Source organism: Porites lutea, chromosome 10 (genome assembly GCF_958299795.1).
Source record: "Porites lutea chromosome 10, jaPorLute2.1, whole genome shotgun sequence".
NCBI classification, from domain to species: domain Eukaryota; kingdom Metazoa; phylum Cnidaria; class Anthozoa; order Scleractinia; family Poritidae; genus Porites; species Porites lutea.
In genome coordinates this window covers 32,043,748-32,069,380 of record NC_133210.1, presented here as the reverse complement: position 1 = coordinate 32,069,380, position 25,633 = coordinate 32,043,748, and the positions used below count along the sequence as shown (strand labels likewise).

The window sequence follows — 25,633 nt, the reverse complement described above, 5'->3', positions numbered from 1 at the left end:
CTCACCTCTCCTCTTCGTGCCTCTTGGCGCATAAGGCATCCACAGAATCCCTCCACTTTTCTCGGTTAGTCGCTACGGTCTTCACTTCCTATTGTAAGGAGCGGCCAGGGCCGTAGCTAGGTTCTTTGCAACGAGGAGGGGGGGGGGGGAAGGGGCATTATCTCGAGTGCCGAAGGCACGAGTCTTGTAAGGGGGTAAGGGGGTATCCTCCCCCAGAAAATGTTCAAATTTGAAGCCTCCAAAACGCTATTTTCAGCACTTGTTATGAGATATGTCTCCGAAAAATCGACCACAAAAATAACTGAGTCTAAAGGAAACAAATCCATCCACAAAGTTGATATGTCTGGCTCAACAGGTCCAGGGGGGGGGGGGGGGGGAGGGGGGAAGTTGGAAAAAAGAAAAGGGGAATCACAATAGTCTGGCCTCTATCCTTCGACCTGTTCGGCATGGGTGGCTCTACCAGGAGTCAAAGACCCGCCAGCCGACATAGCTGTACGGGTCTTTGAGACACACAAACCACTCCACCACGGCAAGGTGGTGGTCCCTAGGGAGTGGTGATATGAATGTTACTGTGGAAGAATTGTGCGTGCGAAGAAACAGTGAACCTTTGCGAATCCGAACCGGAGAACGGACGTACGGACCTTACTTGCGGGAGCCCAGTCAGACTTCGCGTCCAGGGCGCAGCGGGTAAAACGATCTTGAGGTGGATGCTCATAAGATCAAATTCACATGTTACTTGACGTACTACAAATATTAAACATTGTCTTTAACAATTGTTTTTTATGCTCATAAATATGTATGAATAGAAAAAAAGTTACGCTGGTTTTTAAAATTAATGTTTGATTCAATAAATCGACTGAAGGTGTAGCGAATGAACATATTTACTGTCGTTGAATTTTAGTGCTTCAGCTCATTATCCAGGATCAGGCGAAAAAATGTGTTGTGGAATCTACACTGCACCCTCATCTTTCTTCGAGAATTCTGGATGGATGAATGTGCATGGACACATGCAGTTTCTTTACATGGAGCCCACTGTTGCAGAGTCAAGCGCAGTACAACAATCAACAATCAATTCATCTAGTCAAGAACGTGAGATTCAGAAGAACAAATCGCGCAAACGACAGCGACGCACGGAATGTCCTGTGTGTTTAAAAACCTATGCCAGGAGAGACACTTTGAGGGTAAGAAAAAGTACCAACATAAATCGCAGTGTAAATTTAATGTCCATTCCGGCTGTGCATCGAGAAGAGACATTTAGCCATGAGAGTAGAAAAAATATTTTGAGAGGAGCAAGGATAAGATATTTTGGTCTTTCCAAGACGTAGACTCTTGTATATAGGCCCATTTGAGGCTGTGCTTGAGACTAGTCCCCAGGGTTTTTTTCCTTAAGAAAAATGGGAGGAAGGAAAAGCCCTAGGCACGAGGTTGGGTGTTGTGTCGAATTGCACTATGGGACTGTTTTGGGAAGTCACCATTTTTACATAGACCAAAATGCACCTTGTCTACCCCCCTACCCCCCGCCCCCGCCCCCGCCCCCGCTAAAAAAATGCCTAACTATTGTCTTCGATTTCTCTTGGAGCGACCGTAATAACCAGGAGAAATTGCGAACAATGGGTCAATTTTGTTACCCCTATAAAGCCCTGATTGTTGTCTGCGAAAAGCTTGACCAAGAAAAATAAGTCCTTCACAACAAAGAGGCCTGACTCAAATTATAATTTAGTGGCCAAATGGACTTAAACCAAAAGCTGTTTCATTTTCACGTATAAAATTTACACTGAGTAAGGAAAGAATTGAAGAAACACAACAATTCTGAACACTAATTCTTTTGACGTTAGGTTCACATGAGAATTCACAAAGGCGAACGCCCGTACCAGTGCCCTTGCTGTTTTAAAACCTTCACTCAGTCTGGTAACCTTAAGGTGCACATGCGCATTCACTCTGGAGAGAAGCCGTTTGCTTGTGATTTGTGCGGAAGGCGATTTACGCAAACCTCTGGTTTAAAATCGCACCTGGAGGTTCACAAGAGAAAGTAGACGAGTTTGGCTGCAACAGATGAGGCAAACAAAATTAAGAATGGATGGCATCCAAGAGTAAAGACCACCGTAAATGATGCTTTAGTTAGAAGCTGTGCATCATCGAATGGAAATCCATTTGTCACATTATATGTATTTTTTGAAACAGTTAGGAGGTCCCGTGCGATACCCTGTTCTCTTCTGTCCAAACCTGCGATCCTTTTGGTCAGTGTCACAAAGTGGTGTATGCTTCGAGGATCTTATCACATTGGTTGCTTGATATGGATCTCAAATCTGATTTTCTGGGTAGAACATCACCATTGCCACTGATCCCTTTAAAACCATGCTGCTGACAAGCAGGTTTTCGGTTCACATGAAGTCATCGTGAAAGTAGTCATCCCCAAACCGTCTAGTTCCATTACGATAGGGGGAACTGTTACTATTTTGAATTTAAGAAGTCAACTTGAACAGCCATCACACTCATTTCAGTGTTTCTCTTTTCTTTCTCTCTTTCCTCTTTTTTCCAAATCACCTGGATTCAAGTAGTGCCAATATCAATATTGGTAGCCATAAAGTATGCCGTAATTGCAAGAAATTTCACATTTTACGTCAAGAAACGTTTCATGGTTTCTATCACTAAGTAAAGATTAAGTTTTTACGATTATTCATCACAATTATCAGGATGTTTTTCACTTGTTTTATTATAAAATATTAGGATCGGAAATCAAAACCTTTCTATATTATCCATTGCTCACTATCATCAAAAGCCCAAGCATCTTTAATAAAAAACGTACAAGTTAGCTCGACTATTAATACAAACGCTATCCATAGTCTGAAGCTCTTACTCTTAAACAACAATAACCGACTGATTTCTTGTGCGCAAATCGGACGAGAGCTGTAGTCTTTTCTCTGTCTCTGGCGCCCGATTTTTCAAGAAATTAAGCTTTGCCGAAAAAGGACGTTAAAAACATTTACTGCTAAATAAAACAAAGGAGACAACCATTTTCCGTCGTTTGGCGATTTAGACCCAATGACTTACGTCAAAATGTTCAAAACTTTGCAGTGACTTGAGTTTTGACGTCACCGCATAAGATTATAGACAGTGGAAAATTGTTGAATATTTGTGAAATATTGTTTGTTCAAGTTAAAACAAGGATCAGAATTGTGAAGAAATCACGGACACTTAGAGCGATTTTCGTACGACCTCGAAAGGAAAACGCGCGAACAAAACAAACAACAAACGAACGGAAATAGAGCGATTTGATTGGTTTATCGAACGGATTGGTTGGTTAAGCGAACGCTCGGGTATAAAAACTTCATGCCAGGGAACTTTCTAGAAATCAATCGATACTTCGCTTTGACGTCATATTGCAACACGATTGGCCAATCGAACAATGCCGTCTCTATATTAGGGTTTTCTTTGGCGGGAAAACGAGGAGTCCCTGTTTTGATCTTTGCATGCATTGGCTGATAAAAATAACAAACACGAACCATTTTTCAAGGTGATACGAAAATCGCTCTAGCACGTCTCCAAGCAAAACCTGACATAATGATGTTATTTACAAACATATGAAAGAAGATATTAAATAACTCTAATTTCCAGCGTTTGCGGCAAATGCCCAAAGCGAAAACGTCCCCGCCGTCATTTACAAGGAACTGTCCCTAGTTCTTAAAACACATTTTTTTACAGAGTAATTATAAGGTTAACGCTATTACGCTGTTACTATAACGTAACTAAGAATTTAATTATGACCAGCATCTAGCTTCTCATTGAAGTATAGCTGCATATCCAAACAAAAGCTTATGAGAATAAACAACATGATCACCTATCATCATACCGTGTCTTGCTCTTCAATCATTGTTCATATAATTTATTGGCAGCACACCCTTTGGAGAAGAGAATCAAATGAACCACCCCTCGTCTACTTTCTCTACGACGCTCGATTTTCTACCCTGCGAGCACAGAATTCTTTCTGGCATGGTTTTAAGCATTTACGAAGTCGTTAAGTTACGTGCAAACGGACGAAACAACTCCCAACGCTCCTGACTAAACGTTTGACCGGTTCAAACTTTGCGCAACAACTCACAACAACATGCAACAGGGTGTGCAAACCGACGCGACACGTAACATCCAACAATGTTTGGAGTTGTTGGCCATCAATGTTGCGTCCGTTTGCAAGGGGATTTAAAGAGCATGCTCAACGAAAACCACAAGCGACTCGCTGCAGAGGTTTTTTTCGGGGCGTAAACAAACCAACTACGCGACTAACAAGTGACCCGAACGAATGTGTAAATGCTGAAAGCCATGCCAGAAAGAAAACACCGCTCTCTGGGTATTGATTTTTTTATGTGCGCTGACTATGACCAAAGGCCCGACGTCAATATTAAACATTGTATTACGCCCTTCGGGTAATTTATCTAGGGCAAACCAACTGGGTTAATTGCTTGAGGCAAAAGCACTGTATAACTACTTGCAGGTCCCATCAAGTAGCCAAATCCTTAGCAAATCATGTACAACACTTGAAGCGAACATTGCGCTTGAGGGAAAACAAGAAATGGAACTAAGGTCCAGGAAATAAGACATCGAGTCTTTTTATCTTTATCTGTCTGTTGTTGCCTACTGAACAACAGCGGGTTGTAATCAGTATCCAAAGTTCTTGAACGTTTTACTAAGCGTCATAAAGTAAATCTGGCCACTTGAACTCGATCGCGATGCAAAGAAAACCTACAAAAAAACAAAGATTAATGAGATGTGCGAAAATCTTAGTTATAATCTATTTCGCTCCAAACGCCGAACACCTCCTTACGCTTTACACCTTATGGAGAGAATAGGCGACTACAACCTACTGAACAGACCCCAGTATTTTTCTGTTTTATATGGCATACAATTTAAGATTATTGCAGTACATTTTGCACGAATGGCATATCCACCAGGAGTCAGGTCAAGCTAAAAGCTCTTACAAGGCTCATAAGCAACAAGCTTGAACGCAGTGTTTAATAGACGCTAAGAGACACCAAGCAACAGAGACGAAAAGTGATGACGTCACAAAAATGTGTGAAATTACCGGGTATGGGATAGGTTAGCATATTCAGAAATAATAAGATGAAAAATGTTCGCTTGCTAAAAATCAACCTGTTAATGCAAATTGGAGGAGAGACATAACTGATGACCATATAAATCCTTTTAAAAAATAGGCCTGGGTGGAAAGCGTTACGAGGTCCAAGCCAACCTTACAAGGATTAATGTATGGGTCAGAGCATAACGGTGCTTATATCTCCCCACCAATTTGTACTAACGGGCTGATTTTTAGCAGGTGGGAACCTTTCATCTTGCTCTGAACCACTCACATAATTTCACAAATTTTAATTTTTGTGACGTTGCACTTCTCTCTTGTTCTTGCAACTTCTTAATTCGCACCAAAAGTTTCCTGGTATCAAAAACGTATTCCCCCTAAAATAAATGTCTACACACCTTTTCATTTCTTTCACAGAGGAATCTAAATGTCTGTGCTCTCTTATGCATAAACACGCCATCCAGAAGACCATTTTCCACAGACCGTACCTCAATGGCTTTTTCTCCCCAGCCCATAATTTGGCCTGATCCTATGTGAGCTAAAATGGCAGTTTCCAATAGAAGCAATTACTAAAAGAACTCGCTTTTCTATAATCAGAGAACACCTATCTGATTCATTGACGGATAACGACAAACAAGCCAATCAGAAATCAAACAAAAAAAGTGCAACCGGTAATCTACGGGGGAAATTTGTGCAAACGGATCTGAAAGGCGGGAAAATGTGTACCTGGGGCCCGCTTCTCGAAAGTCTGGTAACTTTTCGGGCCCGAAATCAAATATTCACATCGAAATGTATAAGAGAATAAGAATAAGAGCGAGGATCCTGGCTAGCAAACTACTCCATTTTGTTTCATTAACTGATAGTTTTATCATGTTAGATACAAAACTATTGAAACCTCTATCTTGTATGTAAACCATAACAGCTTTACGACCCCGTTAATTATCGGGACTTTCGAGAAACGAGCCCCTGGTGCCCAGCGCGGGAAAAAGTAACAAGGGTGCCAAGCGAAAATATTCATCACGCACAATTCCCTACTCCAGAAACTGTGAGGGGAATGGGTACAAGCTTTCGGCGAAACGGTTTGTGGGATCGTTTGGGTGGACAAGCGTTAGTCATGATTGGTTAATCATAGCCTTGATAACCATGACCAATCGCCACCAATCCTTGCCCAGAAATCGTTGAACCAAAGCTTGTACCCATTCCCCATATACTTTCTGTAGTGGGCAATGGTGACGCTTTATCTGTTTGGTTCAAGCCATTTGCACGTTTTTTTCAACAATAACTAAGGGATGGACCATTAGAAAAGTGAGGGGGTGGGGTTGCTGGGAGGGCTTCTGCCGTCCATGTAAATTATTTTGGTTCACCATGTGTACATGACGTTTTTTTTTTAAGCTTGAAAGTATTTTTTTCTGCCTGTTCCGGCTGCAAGCATTTTTTCATGTGTCTTCTATTGTCTTATTAGCGAATGGATAAACTTACCAATGGCATAAGGAGTTTCTCCCCACTGCAACACTGCATGTCTCACAAGTTCGCCATTAGTATTCACGTATACTCCTTCGTCTGTGCAAGAAACCGGCAAAGGTTAATTAAAACTGATTATAAGAGTGATGAACTCTGACAAAGTCTACCTACTTTTTAAGTCTAATGAATTATTACTTACTAACAACTCTATCGTTACCTTAGATTCTCAGCACACACGCGTCAAAATACAGTCACTCACCGAAAGTGTAGCAATTTCGTCGCGAAAAACGATTATTTCACGCGTTTGTGAAAGACCTGTTACCTAAAACAACCTTTACAGCCCTCAGCCTTTAATAGAAAGTATTTCGAACGTTTTGATCGCGTTTTCCGAGGACGGAATTTGCGGGCTTCCCAAAGGCTGTTAACAGGCGACAAACTTCACTAATTCTTGTGATAGAGGTAATGTTTGGAGTATAGTTCACTTTAAGGGATGATTGGGTTGGAATTAATAGAAACAGCTTAAGATTTCGTCAACACCCCTACTCGCCAAGTGCGTGGCACAGGGAGCGAATTAAAATAAAAACAAGCAAACAATATGACACAAAGAGAGTTAGACTTACTATTGAAGCAAAGGAGAAGTTCCAAACCACTCGAACCTAAAATAAAGTAACGCAATCTTGTACAATTCATTGATTATCTCCATGATCAATCAGAAAGTATTATTTAAGTCACATGTATACCTCTGTAAAGCCCAATACAAATTAACAGGACATTTGCGAGTTCCCCCGGGCCTCTGTATCAAAACGAGGTGAAGTGCTCAGCCTTTGATATGGAAATGATTCCACTCTCATGCAAATAAAACTCGTTTTCACAAGAAAGGTGCACTTGGCCTCAGTTTGAAAGTGAGGGTTTTTGGAACTCGGAGGTGGCCTACTGGGTTGATGAATTAAGATACTTAGCTAATGAACATTCATCATTTTTTGATACAGATATCTTCTGATCGTTTCCTGGCATGATAAATATTCCCTTCTGATCTGTATGGATTTTACAGTTCTCCAGCTCATATTTTATCTAATGCTTATTGTCGACATAAAATTCAGTAGTAACTTAACACAGAGCAACAAACTTCGGAATATTCCTCATAGCGTAAATTTCAGAAATCTTAGGATACAGAGAGTAATTTCCTGTAGTGCTGTTTTACAATTAAGTCCTGTATATGAAAATATAACATTTGATCATTCAATTTAATGAAAACTAGCGAGCAGTACTTTCCCATGTTGTTATTATTCAGTACTATTTTCGTAAAGTGAAGGTAGCCAAGTTAGAAGTGAGCAAAACACTTACTTGGCAAAGGAATAATTGCGTGAGCCTGGAACTTCTCTTGAAGCTGTAAAATTGAGACACAATTAGGGAAATAACAGAAATAAATTATGCCAAAATTTAAAACCAACGAAAACAACATAACAGTGATTCTGAGGATGAAATCCTATAGTGTGACCATTCTAATGAAACCTACTGAGCAGTACTTGCCTGTGGTACTGTTTACAAGGCAGGTTCTAACTTTTGACTTCGTGGAAGAAATCATAAAGCGTGGTCATTCAAATCTTATGAAACCATCTCCACCATGCAGAGCTTTTCAATGACAACATTTCTTTCATTAATACAGAAAATAACTGCAAATAGGTTCCCTTTTTGGTGCTCTAGGAAGCACAAAAGATAAACTTAACTCTCTCACCTGACTTGGTATAAATAAATCGTTGACTGAGGCCGAATCCAAATCTACTGCATGAAAACCTACAAAGAAAAAATCGCAGGAATCTCGTCAAATGTCGCTATCAATGCTAAGAGGCATTATCACAAAATAAACCTGAACCAACACATGACTTTTCTTACCTATTTCTGAAGAATAACAGACTTTTAACCTGCTATTTTCAGCCTCTATTGTCACATTCAACATCAGAGGTCGATGAACCAGATAAGGAAAAGACTGCGAAAAATAGAATACGGTTAGCGGGTTCCTTGGAGCTTAAAATACGTTATAGTCTCTCTCGAAAGACGCGCGCGCGAATTTCGTCTTAAACGAGCGGACGCGAGAAATGCGCGAATCGATACTCCTGAGGGAACGCGCAAAAATTACCACACAGCCCACGCAAAAAGAAGGGATCGATCGACATAAAAAAGAACGATTTAGTGGCAGCAGTTTCACCACGTGGTTCTTCGTCGAACATTCTAGACCGAACTGAAATTTGGACAACAGCTAAACAAAAAGCACAGGCTGTTTAACCTTCGAAGCTGAAGACGTTTGATGAGGAAAACTTTAATTAAATCTTCATAAAAAAGGCTGAAAGACAGTGCGTGTACTTACCTTAAAAGCCATAAACTTGTGATAGGGTTTTGGCGCCCACGCGTAAACTTCAATCTTGTCTTCTGTCGCAATAGCAAGAAATTTAATGCGATGGAAATTCACTGAAAGACAACAAAAACAAAGGAAATCAAATATTTTAGTCACTTCTTGATGTTTTTCGGAGCGGTCACATATAAGCAACCTGCCGCAAAATTGCTCAGACTGCTTTCATAGCTTTGACAGTGTTGGCAGCCACAGGACTCCTGATCAGGGGTATAAAGCTGCCTACGGAAGGTAGGGAGGGGCAACCAAGATTAGGAAGTATGAAAGGATGTCTGTCAAAATACGTTTTTGAAGGAACAGTTTCATCAACTTTTGACGCAAATTGAAGCTTGAGCTTCTTTTGAGAGGGATTCCCCTTTTGCTTTTCTCTTTTACTTTTCCCCAAGAAACGCCCAATACTCAGGTTACAAATACAAGAAAACATAAGTTCCGCAAAGCTAACTCAAGCTCAGTCAACATGTGCCTTACATGCGGCTGTTACGTTCGCATTCAGAATCCTATATGGCCATACCTGGGCACAAAAAACTAAAAGAACTGGAGAAGTCAATGTCCACATTGCTTGCCGACAGCAAAATACTACCATTATTGCTCCACAATATTAGTGTTTTCCCTCCTAACACAGAATGTAACCCCCTTTGAACTTCGCAATTGCCCAGCCTTAGGGTTAAGTTGTAGCTTGGCACCTGACTTACCAACTTTATAATGGACACATCCTTCAAGATCGCCTACTGTAGTGTAGCCTCGTTGTCTTCTATGGTTTTCAGCCTGCATGGAAAAAAATATATTCACATAAACTTTCTTTGATCAAAGTCTTCTGTCATCAAACAGAAAACCCAGGACCCGCTCAACATCACAATGGATGGCGTAAGAAGGAAAGTTGACATGACACAATACATAGTGCGGTTTTTGAGACATTTTTCTGTGAAAAAGGTGATGGAGGACTTAGTAACCCACTTAACCATATTTACATAATCATTTCATCACTAAGTTTTGCTCGTGAACAAAATTACTTTTGATTTACCCTGTTTGTGCAACAGAAAGTTTTTACTGAAAGTAAAATATTACTTTCCACTCTGAATAGAATCTGAACATCAGTTAATACAGCTGTGTTAAATACCTCTTCTCCTTTGAGAATTTTTGCTTTGAGCCATGATAGATAATACACACGAAGTTTGTTTTGTTTGCCTGGGAGAGAAAAAGAGAAAAATTCAATTATTTAAACATACTTAAGCACATCATGGCCGGAAATTTTACTAACAGAGCGAAATCACATCCTTACCACTTATGGAAATAAGCACGTTGATTCCTTCCAGAACGTCTATCTGTTGAAATCTGCGTCTTGAGATAAGTTGAAAAACTGAGGGGCAAAAAAAGAACCAAATTATTTCATATTTAAACCCAAATGCAGAAAATACAGAGCAAAAAAAAAAAAAAAAAAGGTAACACAACACGGGTACCCATAGGAAAATGTAACAAAAGAATTTAAAAAAAACATCATTTTTAATATGTAACTTCTGATCAGCTTTGAAAAGATAGTCCGTTTGTAAAACTTGACTGAAAAGGCCATGGGCTGAAAGTGGTAGGTAAAAAAATCCCCTTAGGTGAGATAATGAAGTAAAAAAATAAATTTGAAAGGCAGTAATTTACTTTGAGAAAATTAATGACCTTTCAGAAATGATATGATCAAGGACAACATCATCTACTGATTGGAACTCGTTAATGTGTGAAAAAGCAAGAGCCATGAAGATCTGGTCGTATTGATCAGATAGTGCTTTGAAGGAGGTTTTTTAAAAAAATAACCGATTAAATGCAAAGTATCTTTTATGCTCTGTTAGAGAAGTGTGAACACAAGGTACAGTTCCTCATTATGTTAGAAGCGGGAGAGAAAAAAACATGAATAAGATTTTCCACCTTTTCCATATCCACTTCGGTCCAATAAATACAGACCAGTTTCTGTACCGACGATAAGATTGACACCTAAAAAGAGAGATTACCAGTGTTGAAATAAATGACAGTATTTTTCTATCACAGATACATTAAACTAGAAGATCTTAAAAATAAATAGCAGTGTTTTTTCCTCACAAATACATTAAACTAAAGACCTTTTTTCTTGTTGCAAAGCCTGACATTATGAAAACTGAGCCCATAGCTTAGTATTTTCTGCCATTGTTTCCATTCTTGGCGAGACAATGACCAAATGAAGGATCTTGCAGATCATGGTAAGTTGCTATTCACAAAAAATATGAGAACTTATCACAATAACAACCTCACCCCAAAGAGCTCCACATAGGATTTCTGTACGGAATTTGTACTTGTATTTCCTTATCTGGGGCATCTAAAATAAAAGTAACAAGCAGCAATTTGTTTTTTAGTAAAGTACAGTCAATTTTATTGTGTCTCCACACCTTTAAACTTTAAATGTACTGCTTTACATGTGCATACCCCCATATCATCACATGTACATACATGTACCCCCATATAATCACATGTACATGCCCCCATGTCATTACATGTACATACCCCCATATCATCACATGTACAGTGTACGTGCCCCCATGTCATCACATGTACATGCCCCCATATCATCACATGTACAGTGTACATGCCCCCCATGTCATCACATGTACATGCCCCCATATCATCTCATTTATGTATCCCCATATGATCTCATGTATGTATCCCCATATCATCTCATGTATGTACCCCTATATCATCACATGTACGTACCCCCATATCATCACATATACATACCCCCATATCATCAAGACTAGCATTTGATGCTCTGTCTGGAGCTAAATTGACTGACACCTCTGAAGGTGCTTGTGATGGCCGACCGAAGCCAAAGCTTCGTTGTTTAGAGAATTTTCTGTCCTTCTTGGAATCTTGACCTGCAGTTGATGAAGCAATGGAGTCATCTGATGCCTTCCGCTCAAGTTCAGCTTTCTTAAATTCAAGATAAAAGACATAATACAACAAGTAACAAAATTAGTAAGACAATGATTCAAATTTTTGAAAAAAATTTTGTCTTTCAAAAATTAACTCTTCATATCTCTAAACCATTTTAACTCAAGAATGCAGTATTGATCCGCAGTTCAAGAATTGCTTATTACTAAAATTCCTTGCTGAAACTTGTGTACAAATGTTGCTAGAAAATATGTTTCAAACCCAAAGGCTGGAAATTTTCAGCAAGCATGTTGCAGTGTAACATAGAAATACCAGAATCACAAAAGGGGTTTAACAAGGTGAAACTTGTGATGCTATTATGCCTAGAACTGGAGAGTAAACGTCACAGGATGGTCTCCTGTCCTGTTGCACGACTTCACTACTGACGCAGAAGAGGAAGCCGAGTCTAATCTTTGAATGGAAACTTTAAAAAGTTTTAACTGAAAATACCATGTTACAACTGGCAAGGTGGCACAGTTGTGAGGACACTCTCCTCCCACTGATGTGGCCCAGGTTTGAGTCCCGGCGTCAATGCCATATGTGGTTTGAGTTTGTTGTTGGTTCCCTCTTTTTGAAAGGTTTTTCGTGGGGTACTCTAATTTTCCCTTCTCATAAAAAGTAACATTTTTTAATACCAATTCCATAAGGAATGGTGGACGAAGAGCCACTTTGTGGATATGTGCTACCTCCAAATCATTATATACTTAGTTAACTAAAGTTTTCATTAACCTTAAGTTTCTGCTGTTGTGTAGGAAGAACATCAGGCAGATTGTTTGTTAGGGGCCGGGCGGGGCTACTTGCTTCTCCAATACTTGCAGTGGATGCACTGCCCTGATGATGAGATACAATTTGAAAAGAATTTCAGTAGTGAAAGACATTTTATTACCCCTTAAAATAATACAAGGACCGTTTCTACTGAAGAACTTCACAAGGGCCATACTGTTACTGTCAACCTTTTCAGTGTTTCTGGAAACAAACTAGGCATATTTAAGTAGCAACAACCTAAGGCTACAACAACAGTATGCATATGAGATTGAGCTGAACTTAATGCCAATAATTACTTGCTAAAAAATCACCAGAAATTGCTCTTACATTTGCAATAGAATACAATAAGCAAACTGTGAAATGCTAAGATTGAGCTGCTTCTTATCATAGATTACAACTTCATGCTTTTGACTGGGACAACTGATATTAGCACTTTAGATAAGTGTAGCCAGTGGTAAGTGGTTGAAGATGGAAGGCTAGCCTCTGATTTCTATCAGCGCCACTATGAGGGTCCACTGATCAAAACCTTGATTTGCGTCTGATAATAAATCATTGGTAAATACAAGAATGGAAACTAAGATGCAAGCTAGTCTGTCTGAAGGTTAAATGTCTGACATTTTTCTGATCATCTATACCCTTCTTTCAAGGAATAGCTATTGAGGAACAAAGATCTTACTTCTGAATCATTGTCATCTTCTTTAACAACCATGGTATCAAATCCATCAGCATCATCATCTTGAGCTTCAGGAAAATTAAACAAAACATTACCAACACTTGACAAATATTCACCACACAAACTATAAAATAATGGTTCTGGAGGTTGGTTGAACGCAGTAATTCTGGTTAAATTGATTCTCAATATGGGGAAATCCTGCAAATTCTGAAACTCTTAGGGAAAAGAAAATTGGTTCTAATTTTTCGGACTGCCCAAGAAGAAAATGGGGGTAAAACGGGCCTGTAAGGGGGAGGAGTAGGGGTGTAATAGGTGCAGGCCAAAATGAATAAATTTACCTTCTCGCTGTGGTCTTAAGGTGAGCTCTCCATCATCTGGCACATGATGATGCCCAAAATTTGATGCACTATAGAAAATAATAAAAGACTGTCACTTCTTTCCAGTTCCCTACTGAAAGTTTGAAATAGTCACTGATATCAAAATAGTGGCCTTCTAGTAGACAAGACGGTATTTTGTGTTGAAGTTACTGAAAAATGATGAATGCCATAAAAAAAATTGGATAGGTGCCTTAAGGGGAAAACAAGGTAAAGTAAAAGTGGGAAAGGGTGGAAGGGAAATGAGGTGGTTAGAAAGGAGAGAAGAAAAAGGGAGTGGGAAAATGGGGGATGGGAAAGGAAGGGCAGTAAAGAAAGAAAGGAAGGGCAGAAGAAAAAGGGGAAGGGTGGGAAAGAGAAGAAAGGAAAGGGGCAGGGCTAGAAAGGAGAGAAAAGTCAGAGAAGGGAAAAGGGGAGAAGGGAAGGGAAAGGAGAGGGGTGGGAAAAGGAAGAAGGGAAGGAACGTGAAAGTGGAGGAGTTGGGAAAGGACAAAGGGAAGAGATGGGAAAGATGAGAAGGGAATGGAAGCAAAGCGAAAGGCAGGGGGGAGAAAGTGCTGAAGGAGGAAGGGACGGTGGACATTGTAAACAGGGCACAACAAACGAAGAAGGGTTAGACACAAGCCACACTTACTGATGCCGTGAATGATTTGATGCTGTTAAGGTGTCATCTGTGTTAAGTGTTACAAAGCTGTCTACGCTGGTATCAAGGAAGACATCGTTGTCATATCCACCGGTAGCACCTGCATAATGCAGAGGAGCATGGTTCTGATTCATTTCCTGTCAAGAGCATAATGCATTAGATCCAAGGGGCATGCACAACAGTTTTCATAAAGGAAGATAACAACTAAGAGATAAGATAGGTTTTCAAGGACTTTGAAAAGAATGTTATAACACTTGAAAGAAAACCACACTTTAAATTCATATAAGTTTATCATGGTACTGGTGACATACTTATAGACTCCATATATCCATCAATGGCTTTGTATGTGAGAGGGACTGAAAGATCCATCATTTCGTTTCCTTTCGTTCAGGGAAATACTTAATTTTAAGTTTTTTATGGTGTTCTCCACAGTAGAGATTATATCTTGCATGTATCTGTTGAGAAATGGCAAGAGTTTATTATGTATTTAAAGTGTGTTCACACTTACTGGACTACTACCACTGCTACTCTTTCTTGGTGGATAATTACCTGAAAAAACAAAACAAAAAACAATTTTTTCTTTCCATTACAATAGGATCAAGAAATCCACATTGAAAAAATCTCAGACTAAACCTTTTTCCACCCTAGTCCATTTGCCCTTTTCCTTTTCAGTACAGTTTAACCCCACCCACCACTACTCCCGTCCCTATTATGGCCTACCTCCTATTCCCATTCCATTCCCCTCTCTCTTGCTACCCTCCCATTTCATCTTCTCTTGTCCACTTCCTATTCTTCTTCACTTCCCGTTCCAATTAAATTTCCATTCTTTTTTCACTTTTCATTACAGAAGCCCCTATTTTTCACTTGTTTCCCATATGCTGTTACACTTACCCCTTCCAAATGTGCCTCCTTGCATTAAGGTCAGATTCCTTCTCAAGGTTGACTGTACATTGACAATTCTGCAAATATGAAAGAAAACACTCAGTGAAATATGTCAAGCGTAGGAATCTCTGGGACATATCTGCACAAGGACAAAAAGAGGAACAAGAATCATTAGACTTTAAGATCTGAATTACACAAACATGAAGCAAGTTCTCACCCCATCTCCTCTGCGATCATTCCTGCTAAGAGCTGTTCATCTTCTTCCTCACTGCCAGAATAACGAAATTCTTCCTCATGATCAGGTGAAGGAGCTAAAATACCACAGATTTAAATTTTATTTTGTGAAACACTAATAATCATGCAGAACCCAGAGGTACAGTAAGCAGCCATATTTCTTTGACAGTAGAAACAGTTTGAAAAAGATTTTAACTACAGCAATTAAATGAAAAAGTAGAATGTAAAAGTGGAAAATGCACAGAAAAATTTGCGTGTTGTACTAAAGCCACAGGAGCCCCAGGGTCAAAGTGTGATTAGGTCAAGGTGTTTAATGTACTACTACAATAAAATGCACTCATCAGTAAAAGCCTAACCTTTCTTCTTTTTCATTCTGTCAATAAAATCCTTTAACTCTATCCTTATTTTTCTTTCATGTGACCTTGCATCCCGTATAAACTCATGCTAGAAAGTAACCACAAATAATTAACATTTCAACTTGAATGACGCAGCCATGATTTTCTACCTAAGATATTTCTCATAAAATTACACAAGCTCTATGACCAACAAAACATCATCATTTTCAAGGCAGCCAAACAAAAAAAAGTTACTTTTTTCTGAATCCACTCCCATAAGGCTCTTTGATTACAAGTAATAATCTCTAAATGAAGTTTGTCTTGTTCGTCAGAACAAATCCTAATCTGGTGTTCCTGTAGCACTAAGGCAGAAATTTCCGAGCTATCATGGGTGACTGCAAATTAGCCGCCCCTATTAATTTTATCAGGGGCACCTAGGCCAGGAAACTGGACTCCTTTCGAATTGATTTCATTTTCGTAATTTTTCCATATGGGACGAACATGGATCCGTAATCAATGATTACCTCTACTCAATTATATAGAGATATGGTTTCAGAATTTTGGAAAATGACTTTGGATTCATGAATCAAGATGAGGATTTCCCCCAAAACACAACCAATTTTTTTTCAAAAAAAAAAAGAAGACAAATAAATACCTGTAAGAGTTGGTCAGCAGTAGGTCTTTTATGATAATCTTTGATCAGACATGTGTTGACAAAATTATGAAATTTCTTGGACCAGGCCTTCTTGGACTTAAGTCGCGGAGGTTCACTTCGTGGAATGAGAAACAAGGCTCTCATTGGATGCATGTCACAGAGAGCTGGAATTGTAAAGGCAGAATTCAACGTCAATTAACACTGAACCAATGCAGTATTAATAATATCATTCATGTCATCATTACGACATAAAGGATTATCAACAACAGCTGTTTGAAGAGGATATATCACCAACACCACCACCATTAACATCATTTTTATCATAACCATCATTTTGCAGACCTTGAAAAAAGTCCTGTCCAGTAAATAAAATAAATAAATAAATAAATAATGATTTGGAAGTAGCACATCCACAAAGTGGTTCTTCGTCTATCTGATTCCTGGTTGAATTGGAATTTGGAAATGCTGGTTTTTAAGGAGAGGGGAAAACCACAGCACCCGGAGAAAAACCTCTTGGAGCAAAGGAGAGAACCAACAACAAACTCAACCCACATATGGCGTCAATGCCGGGATTTGAACCCGGGCCACATTGGTGAGAGGCGAGCGCTCTCACCACTGCACCATCCCTTGCTCCCCCAAGTAGATTATAGTCTAGGATAAGTAGATCTTCTTGCTGGGAAAGTAACTTTCAAGCTCACTTGCAAAATGGGAAAGGGTTCAGGCAAGTCATCTTTCAAATTAATCAAAAGGGAGTGTTAGGAATGATGACGGCAATAACAAAGAGAACGTCAAAACAGCATTAGGTTTATTAAGCAAAACAACAAGTTTGCACCTGTATCACACTTTTTTGTACGTCTTTGTCGTTACTGCACGACTACGATGTGAAAATGCCTAATTTCACATTTTATGGAGGATGTAAACAAGCAATGGCAAAATTTTCTTTCTCTTTTTAAACTTGAGTGCAGTCCTCAAAAAATCAACTCCAGGGAAATTAGCCTACATTAGACATTTTCAGTGAATTGGAATAAGCGCAACAAAGTTTGAAAAATGCTAATTCATTCTAAAAGAGACGTTTTCACTGCGGTCACCATCATCAATGCTAAAACTCCCTAATAACTAAGATAAGCAAGCCACTCCCTGGGCTGCTAGCCCAATGGACAAGATGGAATTCAAGTTGTTTTTTTGAACCCTGATTTGATCATTACATGTATGATATTCTACATGACTGCTAAAGTATTATTTTTATCATTGTTCATATAGTTAATTTTATGGCCCATACTGCCATAACCCGTTCATTTCTAAGTGACACTCACGGGGTTGTGTTTCAGCCATTTCAATAGAGGTGATTCCAATTGACCACATGTCACACTGAAATGAAGAAAAGATTATTACAATTCAAAATAATAACTACCAAAAACAAGTCTGTCCTAGATCAGCCAAAAAACGAAGACAATACTACAACTCTCTACTACTTAAGAAAAGAACAATGAACACTCAATGGCAACATTTATGAGATCAGCATACCCTGTTGTCATAAGTAGCATCAGGTTGTTCGTCACAAGCAATAACTTCTGGAGCCATCCTAAAATACAACAAAACAACAAAGAAAAGATTTAACTTTTGAAAATTCACCTAAAAGACTTCAGTGAACAGAGCTCCACCTTGGTCCCAGCCACAAAACAAATGCTAGCTGCAGTTTTTCTTCCTCTCCTCAGGAGACAACTGAATGATTGTATGTGCTTTTTAACCTCCTGTACTTTCTTTGATTATGTGCAAGGCAGTTTTAAAAGGATGACCTCAATATCAGACTCCTAGTGACCCCAAGAAGGAACCACAGAAAATTCCAGTTTTAACCTTGCTGTCCACTTGTTTGTTTCTTGTTCCAATTTATTATATTATACATCAAGATAATGCAAAATGATTATCCTTACCAGTATGGAGTACCAATGAAAGTATTTCTCCTTCCAATAGTCCTGTCAAGTTGAGCACTAACTCCAAAATCAACTACAAGAAAATAGCATTGAGATATGTCACCCTAAAGATTACCACAGTCAGTTAGTGTGCACAATTGCACCATACTAGCAAGCTTGTTTAGGTGTCTATGTGCAAGGACTAGAGTTTTATGACACAATTTCTGAGGTTCTTACCAAGCTTAACTTCTGCCCCATCAGTCAACAACACATTCTGTCCCTTGATATCTCTATGTATGACGTGATTTTGATGAAGATGACTCACACCCTGCCCAGGATGAAAAATAAAAATAAGAACTGAGTATAGCAAGTCTTCAGAAAACTACTAAGATGTAACATACAACATAGAGGAACACTCACATTGAGTACTTCATGGCAGATGTATGAAATCCACTCCTCCTTTAATGCTTTGCCCTTTGATGCTATGAAGCAAGAAAACAGACAGAAACAGTTTGAACAGTGGTCAACAAAAAGTAAAAATCTATAAAGCAATAGATGCATGTAGCCTTCTAAAAACATTCAAAAAGAGTAGATTGCTTTCAGGAGAAGATTGAGCTGTACAGAGAACTACAGAAGCTATTGAGCCTACTGGTTGTGATGAGCTGCTGCATGTAGCACTAACAATGTATGCAAGTCAAAAAATCTTCTTTCAGCAGTTTATGCAAGAATAATTGCATTATGAACCCAGTGAAAGCCTGACTAGGAAACTCTACAGTCTATAATCAGGGGATTTTGACGGTCACTATCACTATTATTATCCAATCAAAATATAATTTTTCCACACCTTTTACTAGGTCTGTTATGGATCCTGCACCACAAAACTCCATCACAAGCTGTCACAGAAACAAATTGAGACATTAATGGAGATAATTTATTTTGTACTATAGTAAGGAAGATGAATGGATCCCCAAACATACCCACAGTTGATCTTCTTGCCCTTGTAGTCCCTTCTTAACAAACGCTCCATAGTAGGTTGCTATATTCCGATGATGTGAAAACTGGAAACAAAAATATTGAACGAGTGTATTTTAGCACATTATAAAATACACCTGTTAATACTTATCTGTTGGATAATAATTTATCCAATCTATCCTTTGGGTTGGTCACTAAGATTTCAAGTTGCCAGGTAAATACAACAAGCAGGCAGGGAATCAAACAGCTAGGGATTTCTTTTGGTTCTATTTTTCTTCTCTTTTCCAATGAAAGTAGCCAGGGACCATGTTTATAGTGGCTGAGGGAAATCCCCAGCCCTCGGCTCTTAATAACAGCCCTGAACAACTGGAGCCTGATGTTAATAAGAGAAATACCTAAACAACCTCTCAACCTGAACAAAGTAAGTGCAAACCTTTCCATTACATGCTTACCTTTCTAAGTACATTTATTTCTAGTTTAATTTCTTCTTCCTCATCCTAATAAAAATACAAGACTGTAAATCAGTCTTACAGAATATAAAATTGCATTATTAATATGAAATTATTGTTCAAAAATTAATTTTAAAAATTTACTCAGAATCGTAGAGACTATGAAGGCTTTCAAGGCTGTGACAGGAAGAGTATCTGCAATGAAATATGGATTGGAGTACCTGGTATTTCAACTTAATTGATGAAGTAAATTCTTAAAATAATTATTGCGATGAGCCAAACTCTGATGTCCTGAGGCTCAGCCATGCTTTCAGCAGACAGGCCAAAATACAATGCGATTTTTAAGACCTGAGAAACTCCTGAAAATAGTAGTAATATGTGATATGACATGCAGACATTTGTACAGGAAAGAAACTAACCTCAGTGACATCCATGATTTTGATAGCAGCCAGTTGTCCTGTCCTCTTGTGACGGCCCTGTGTTCAACACAAAATTAATAGAAGTTACTTTGTTGCAACAATGGTACTTATTGTGAAACAATCAAATCTAATTGAGCTTTTGCTAAAATGGAATTCTCATCATGGTTGGTTCAAAGAACGAATGAATGTGGCATGTTATTTTTTTTTCTGACTTCCAAAAACCCTCACTTTCAAAATGAGGCTAAGTGCACAAACTTTCTTGTGAAAATGAGTTTTATTTGCATAAGAATGAAACATCATTTCCATATCAAAGGCTGAGCACTTAATCTTGCTTTGATACAGAGGTCTGGGGAAGCTCAGAAATGGCCCATTTGCCAGTTGTATTCTGGACTAAGTACCAGTAGTATGGGCAAGCTGTTAACACTTCAGACTTTGCACCTGTGGGTTTGGGTTCAAGCTAGCTGTTGTGTTGTCTCCTTAGACAAGGATCCATCCCCTGGTCACAGCACGCAACACATGAGCAGATTTATGACAAACTACCACCAGCCTCCCAAAGAGCTGACGAAATGCCGTCTTTAATTTTCCGCTCATTACTAACAAGATCATTCAAGGAAAATTATTTCCCAGATATGATCTTGAGGGATTTCCAGGATTTGAAAGGAAGGATCTTGTGAGCACAATGCTGAACAGGAATGCATGGAATAAGACCACAGCTCAAAGAGTTGAGACTGACAGGGTCAAATCATGATGATGATGATAACAATAATAATGAGACATGAAACTTATACTCCATGAAAATTATACAGTTGCAATTAGTGAAGAGTATTTGTATTTCGTATTTTATTTTCACTCCATCCTATAGACAGGGCTTCTGATATTTCGCGCGGTCGCGGACCCGCGAAATTCAGGTATTTCCGCGAAATCCCGCGAAATCTGCCAGAAATATTTCCAAATACATGTCGGCAAAACATATTTAATACTTATTTTGGCTATTAGACCGGTTTTATTCACCCCAAATGTCCAAATTCAGCTTGAAGCTTCGTCACTGTGACGAGTAGACAACGTCCCAAAACTACCAGGCGTTTTTAGATGAACGTTGCGAAAAACTGGGCACTAACCATAATGTTTATAGCTTTAACATTCGCTCATTTCTCGAGCGAACTGTTGCTGAAAAGAGCAAATGATTATCCCTGTTAAAAAAAACGTTCACCAACGCTGGTCAATTCGACGCCAAATTGATCAATTTTAGCGAAATTTGCCATAAACAACCCCAGCAAAATTGGCTGTTTTTTACTGATTGTTCCTTGGCGAAGTTTCCCCCGGAAATTTCCCGTGAAATCGGCCGATTTTCCTAAGAATTTGCCCCTGAAAATCCTTCGAAAATTGACTTTTTTCTGCTAAAATCCCGTGAAATGGGCCGATTCTTCTGCGAATTTTGACTTTTCTCCCGCGAAAATCACCCGAAATCAGCCGATTGTTCCGCGAATTTTGACTTTTTTCCCGCGAAATCGGCCGATTTTTCCGCGAATTTGCCCCTGAAAATCCCGCGAAATTTTACTTTTTTTTTCGCGAAATATCAGAAGCCCTGTATAGATAATAAATTAGTTGTACAATATCAATTAGTACAAGGTTGTTTAGACTACGTGTACATAATTAAAAAAAAAGAAAATTAGAATGGAGAAGGGCACGTTATAGTAAAACTTATTATGGCCCTTTAACAAGATTGACTTTATTCCAACATAGCTTTGTTATTCATTAAAACACAAACACGCATGCACCCACACACACGCCCACACAAGTCAATATTGAGCAAGATAATATTTTTTAAGTGCCTTTTGAACTAAATTATTTAAGCACACAAAAAATGCAACAAAAATGTCTTCATGCAGACAAGGCGTATGCTGGAAGTGTATATCATATTATGACATACATGTACTAGCCTGCGGAACCCTGTGATGGACTAGTATCCCATTTGAGAAGAAGGGGGGAAGGGGGGTGAAGAGGGGGTTGACAATTCTCCACAAAAAAATTGGTGGCAAAACTGTATGGACAATGTCATTAAATATGGTATTTTGGAGCACAAAACAAACTGTAACCCTCCCCCCTCTGCTCAAATGAAAGTTGGGGTGTTTGCTGTTTCTCACAGTAAGCTCTAATAGTGGCACAACATTGCACAGAGGGGTGAGGGACGGAAAGTTGTGTGTACATTGCCACATTGTTTGAATTTAAATGAAGCCTCTTTGGTAGTACATAAGCACCGTACCATTTCTTTTTGAGGTAGTATTTTTTTAAAAGAAATTTGGAATTTTTTGTTTCAATTTTGATTACTGAGAGTAAAAGGAAGTTCTTGCTGATAGATATAGTGTGCACCAAGTGTGAAATTGTTGTTAATTTAGGAGTGACAATCCCTGATTGCAACAATATTAAATCTAAAAAGACACATGCAGTGTTTTTGATCAATCGTTCATTCCCCCTTTGATGGAAATACTTAAAAATAACCGCCCCCTACCCCTCTCGCCATCTTCTTTCTTTTATCAGGGCTGCCACTTATCAGAAAGCTAAAAATTCCCTGACTTTTCACTGACCTTTAAACAGTTTTCACTGACCTTTTATTAATGAGAAACAATCCATGTTTACATTCACTTTAGCCTTTTTTGCAGGCCATCCATAGTTTTCTCTTCATTTTCAACCTCTTTCCACTTTTTGGAGAAAGAGGAAGAATGAATTTGGAAGAAAGCATTCACAACAAAAACCACTGACCACAACTACTACATGTCTCGGGCGTAGAGTGTCAAATTGATCACTTTGCCTGCTTTGCAGCATACGTTTCATCTTTTCCAAAAGAAAATGATTTCAAAATCTTGAAGAAAACTTATGAAGTATAAACCGGAATACAGAATTCCCTGACTTTTCACTGACTTTGACAATATCAAAGATTTTCCCTGATGCTTTGAAAAATTCCCTGACTTTTCCCTGACCTTGAAAACTGTGGCAACCTTGTTTATCCTGTCCCTGTCAATTAGTCTAGCGAAACTGATCACTGACTATTAATCAAGCAACTAAATTTGGAGCAATTAAAAAGCCCATGTTCAGTTTATTTGTTGTGATAATTTTTGGATTTAACAGGATAATGAAACAAAATATTTAGGTCATGACTTCCAGTGAGCAATATTATTTTGAAATAATTGCCTCCCTTGAATAATTGCCCCCTTTTGATGCGAAAAAAGAAATAATTGCCCCCTGGCTATTATTAGAGGAAATACGGTATTGGTGGTCGAATTATCAGACAAAACTCGTCAAAGGACCACTTGTTTATGTCTCATTGAACACTATCAGAAGCCATCATAGTTTCTTGAACCTTACTGCAATCCCACACATATACATAAGGTAAACATACTAGTAAAACGACCCTGAATTCCATGATCACACTGTTATTTTTCACCATAAAAATTATCATTATAGTGAGTTAACTGCAATGTAAACTTGTGTGAAGAAATGCTTGAATGAATGACAGTTAATGTTACTTAAAAAATGGCATGTATTCTTGATAATGTTATTTTGATGGTTCCCCAGTGAGAAGGATGTTCTAGAGAAGTAGAGATCTGAAATAACACTGTCAACAAGTGGTCGGTATTGAAACTAATCTACTCTAAACCCTAAAATCATTGTAAAATCTGCTCAAACGCTCTATCAATTTTATCACCAAATACACTGTAAAAAGAAAGATCCCACAGAATATCCATAAATAAATAAATTATACCCTGTCAGAGATGACCAAAGAGCCAAAAAAAGTAACAAAACACCCACATACAATCCAAGTAACTCCAGCCAAATTACGATCGCTTTTCAAATATAATCCTGTCATAATTTACTTAGCACTCATTGAAATTTGTTGAAATATGAAAGCTTCATAAATGTAGAAATAAAACTGTAAAATAAACAAACATAGAAGCGCAATGAAGGACAAAGTTTTAACGCTTATATGATTGTTACAATTAGTACCAACCGAGTGCAACATGTACAATCTGATGGAATGTTGTGAAATTTATTGAAAAGAATCGAGTTTGAATAGTTCTTAGGATTTCGCGCGAGCAATTTGCCGAGTCCTTACGGTACATCGACATATAAATAAAAGACGCGAGCAGAATAACAAATCACTAGAGTGTTTATGCTATCTTTAGTTAAAACAATTTCTTTCAACTAAGTGTTGTATACAAAGTACCTTATGAACTTGTCCGTATGTGCCATTTCCAACTACTTCCACCAAGTCGAAAATTCCGGCAGGATCCTTCCGAAAAAACGCAATTTTCTTAGCAAGTTTATTTTTTAATAGATCACACAACACAATCGTCAAAAAGATTAATCTCACTAGGTAGGAAGAACCCCAGGAATTTGTGTTTACCAGCCAGACGTTAAATTAGGGCAACGACAAAGCGACATCAGAAAGACAACCACCGTAAAATTTTCAGGTTCACTTGTCTTTAGATAAGCTGCTTCGCTCAATATGTTCACGAATCGTTGCATACATAAATCTTCTCTGACAAGAAATAAGCCTCCTTCAAAGAACCCGACAATTTTACAAGCTCAACAGCTCAAGGAATAATTATCGCAGAATTAGAAACCTTTTAATCTAACTTTTCACACGAAGAAACTAAAATATGAAGGAATACAACACGCCAAAAAGTGAAATTTTACTCACCTTTAACGATGCTAGGTCAATATCGTCCAGTCCGTACGCCATTTTACATGTAATATAAGTGATGCGATTTCAACCGCAGTGTTATCACCAAGCTTTTTTGAGCCAGTTCGACTGCAGATCGCGTAAACCTTCTAAGCTGCGGGAACTTTCGTCACATCCGACGATGATCACTCTTGACGAATCGTCCTACGCCTTGTCCGATTTATACGCTCCAACGTTCATAAATGCACTCGTTCACATTAGGATATTTGATAAAAAAGTGAACACACTAGTTTGGTACAATCAGTGCTCATAAATCAAGAACTCCTAAAGTTTACAGAGCAAAACAGTGAGGAGCCATTCTGTATCTCTCAAAATAACGCCGGCCGAGGAAGGAGCTTGGGTTTGATCACGTGATACCTGCCGCTGACAGGTTTTTGTTTCACAGGAATCACAGCAGGACGTATGTCACAGATCATGTCACGTCGTCGAATTCGCTTCCAGGCGGCGGAACCCCCCCACCCTTCCCCACCAACATTTTTTTTTGTGGGGGTGCAGCCCCCTACTTTTGTTAGCCTGAGTATCAGGCGTTTCTGGGGGAAAAGGGGAAAGATGGAAGCGAACAATGGAGAGAGCTGAAGAAGAGAAACTTTCTCTTCTCCCCCTCCCGCCTCCCCCGTCTAAAATCTCCTCTCCCCTAGCCCATTAGGAACGCCTGATACTCAGGTTACTTTTGTAGAATAATAA

At 38.8% G+C, this 25,633-nt stretch overlaps 1 protein-coding gene across 1 annotated transcript; it reads right to left on the bottom strand.

Moving 5' to 3' along the window:
* Nucleotides 1-2,695: 2,695 nt before the first annotated feature.
* LOC140950006 (serine/threonine-protein kinase mig-15-like) lies at nucleotides 2,696-25,271 on the bottom strand. The gene is made up of 34 exons (XM_073399161.1): nucleotides 24,908-25,271; nucleotides 24,431-24,496; nucleotides 20,209-20,265; nucleotides 19,793-19,837; nucleotides 19,346-19,426; nucleotides 19,213-19,261; nucleotides 18,789-18,850; nucleotides 18,606-18,696; nucleotides 18,390-18,462; nucleotides 17,983-18,040; nucleotides 17,772-17,826; nucleotides 16,459-16,622; nucleotides 15,825-15,912; nucleotides 15,452-15,545; nucleotides 15,244-15,311; nucleotides 14,861-14,901; nucleotides 14,344-14,489; nucleotides 13,674-13,741; nucleotides 13,339-13,403; nucleotides 12,627-12,728; nucleotides 11,706-11,897; nucleotides 11,226-11,289; nucleotides 10,866-10,931; nucleotides 10,234-10,311; nucleotides 10,072-10,139; nucleotides 9,647-9,719; nucleotides 8,913-9,013; nucleotides 8,441-8,534; nucleotides 8,283-8,341; nucleotides 7,892-7,934; nucleotides 7,168-7,203; nucleotides 6,566-6,646; nucleotides 5,485-5,624; nucleotides 2,696-4,737 (listed from the first exon to the last, which is right to left on the bottom strand). The coding sequence occupies exons 1-34, from the start codon at nucleotides 24,947-24,949 to the stop codon at nucleotides 4,654-4,656; spliced, it is 2,694 nt and encodes an 897-aa protein (XP_073255262.1). The 5' UTR covers nucleotides 24,950-25,271; the 3' UTR covers nucleotides 2,696-4,653.
* Nucleotides 25,272-25,633: the final 362 nt, after the last annotated feature.

Excerpts from the sequence above, each read along its gene's own strand:
- LOC140950006 (XM_073399161.1), bottom strand. The coding sequence starts at position 24,949 with ATGGCGTACGGACTGGACGATATTGACCTAGCATCGTTAAAG. Across the intron at positions 15,312-15,451 it reads ATGATCGCAGAGGAGATGGG|AATTGTCAATGTACAGTCAA; the intron begins GTGAGAACTTGC and ends TCATATTTGCAG. Across the intron at positions 11,898-12,626 it reads CACAACAGCAGAAACTTAAG|AAAGCTGAACTTGAGCGGAA; the intron begins GTTAATGAAAAC and ends CTTGAATTTAAG.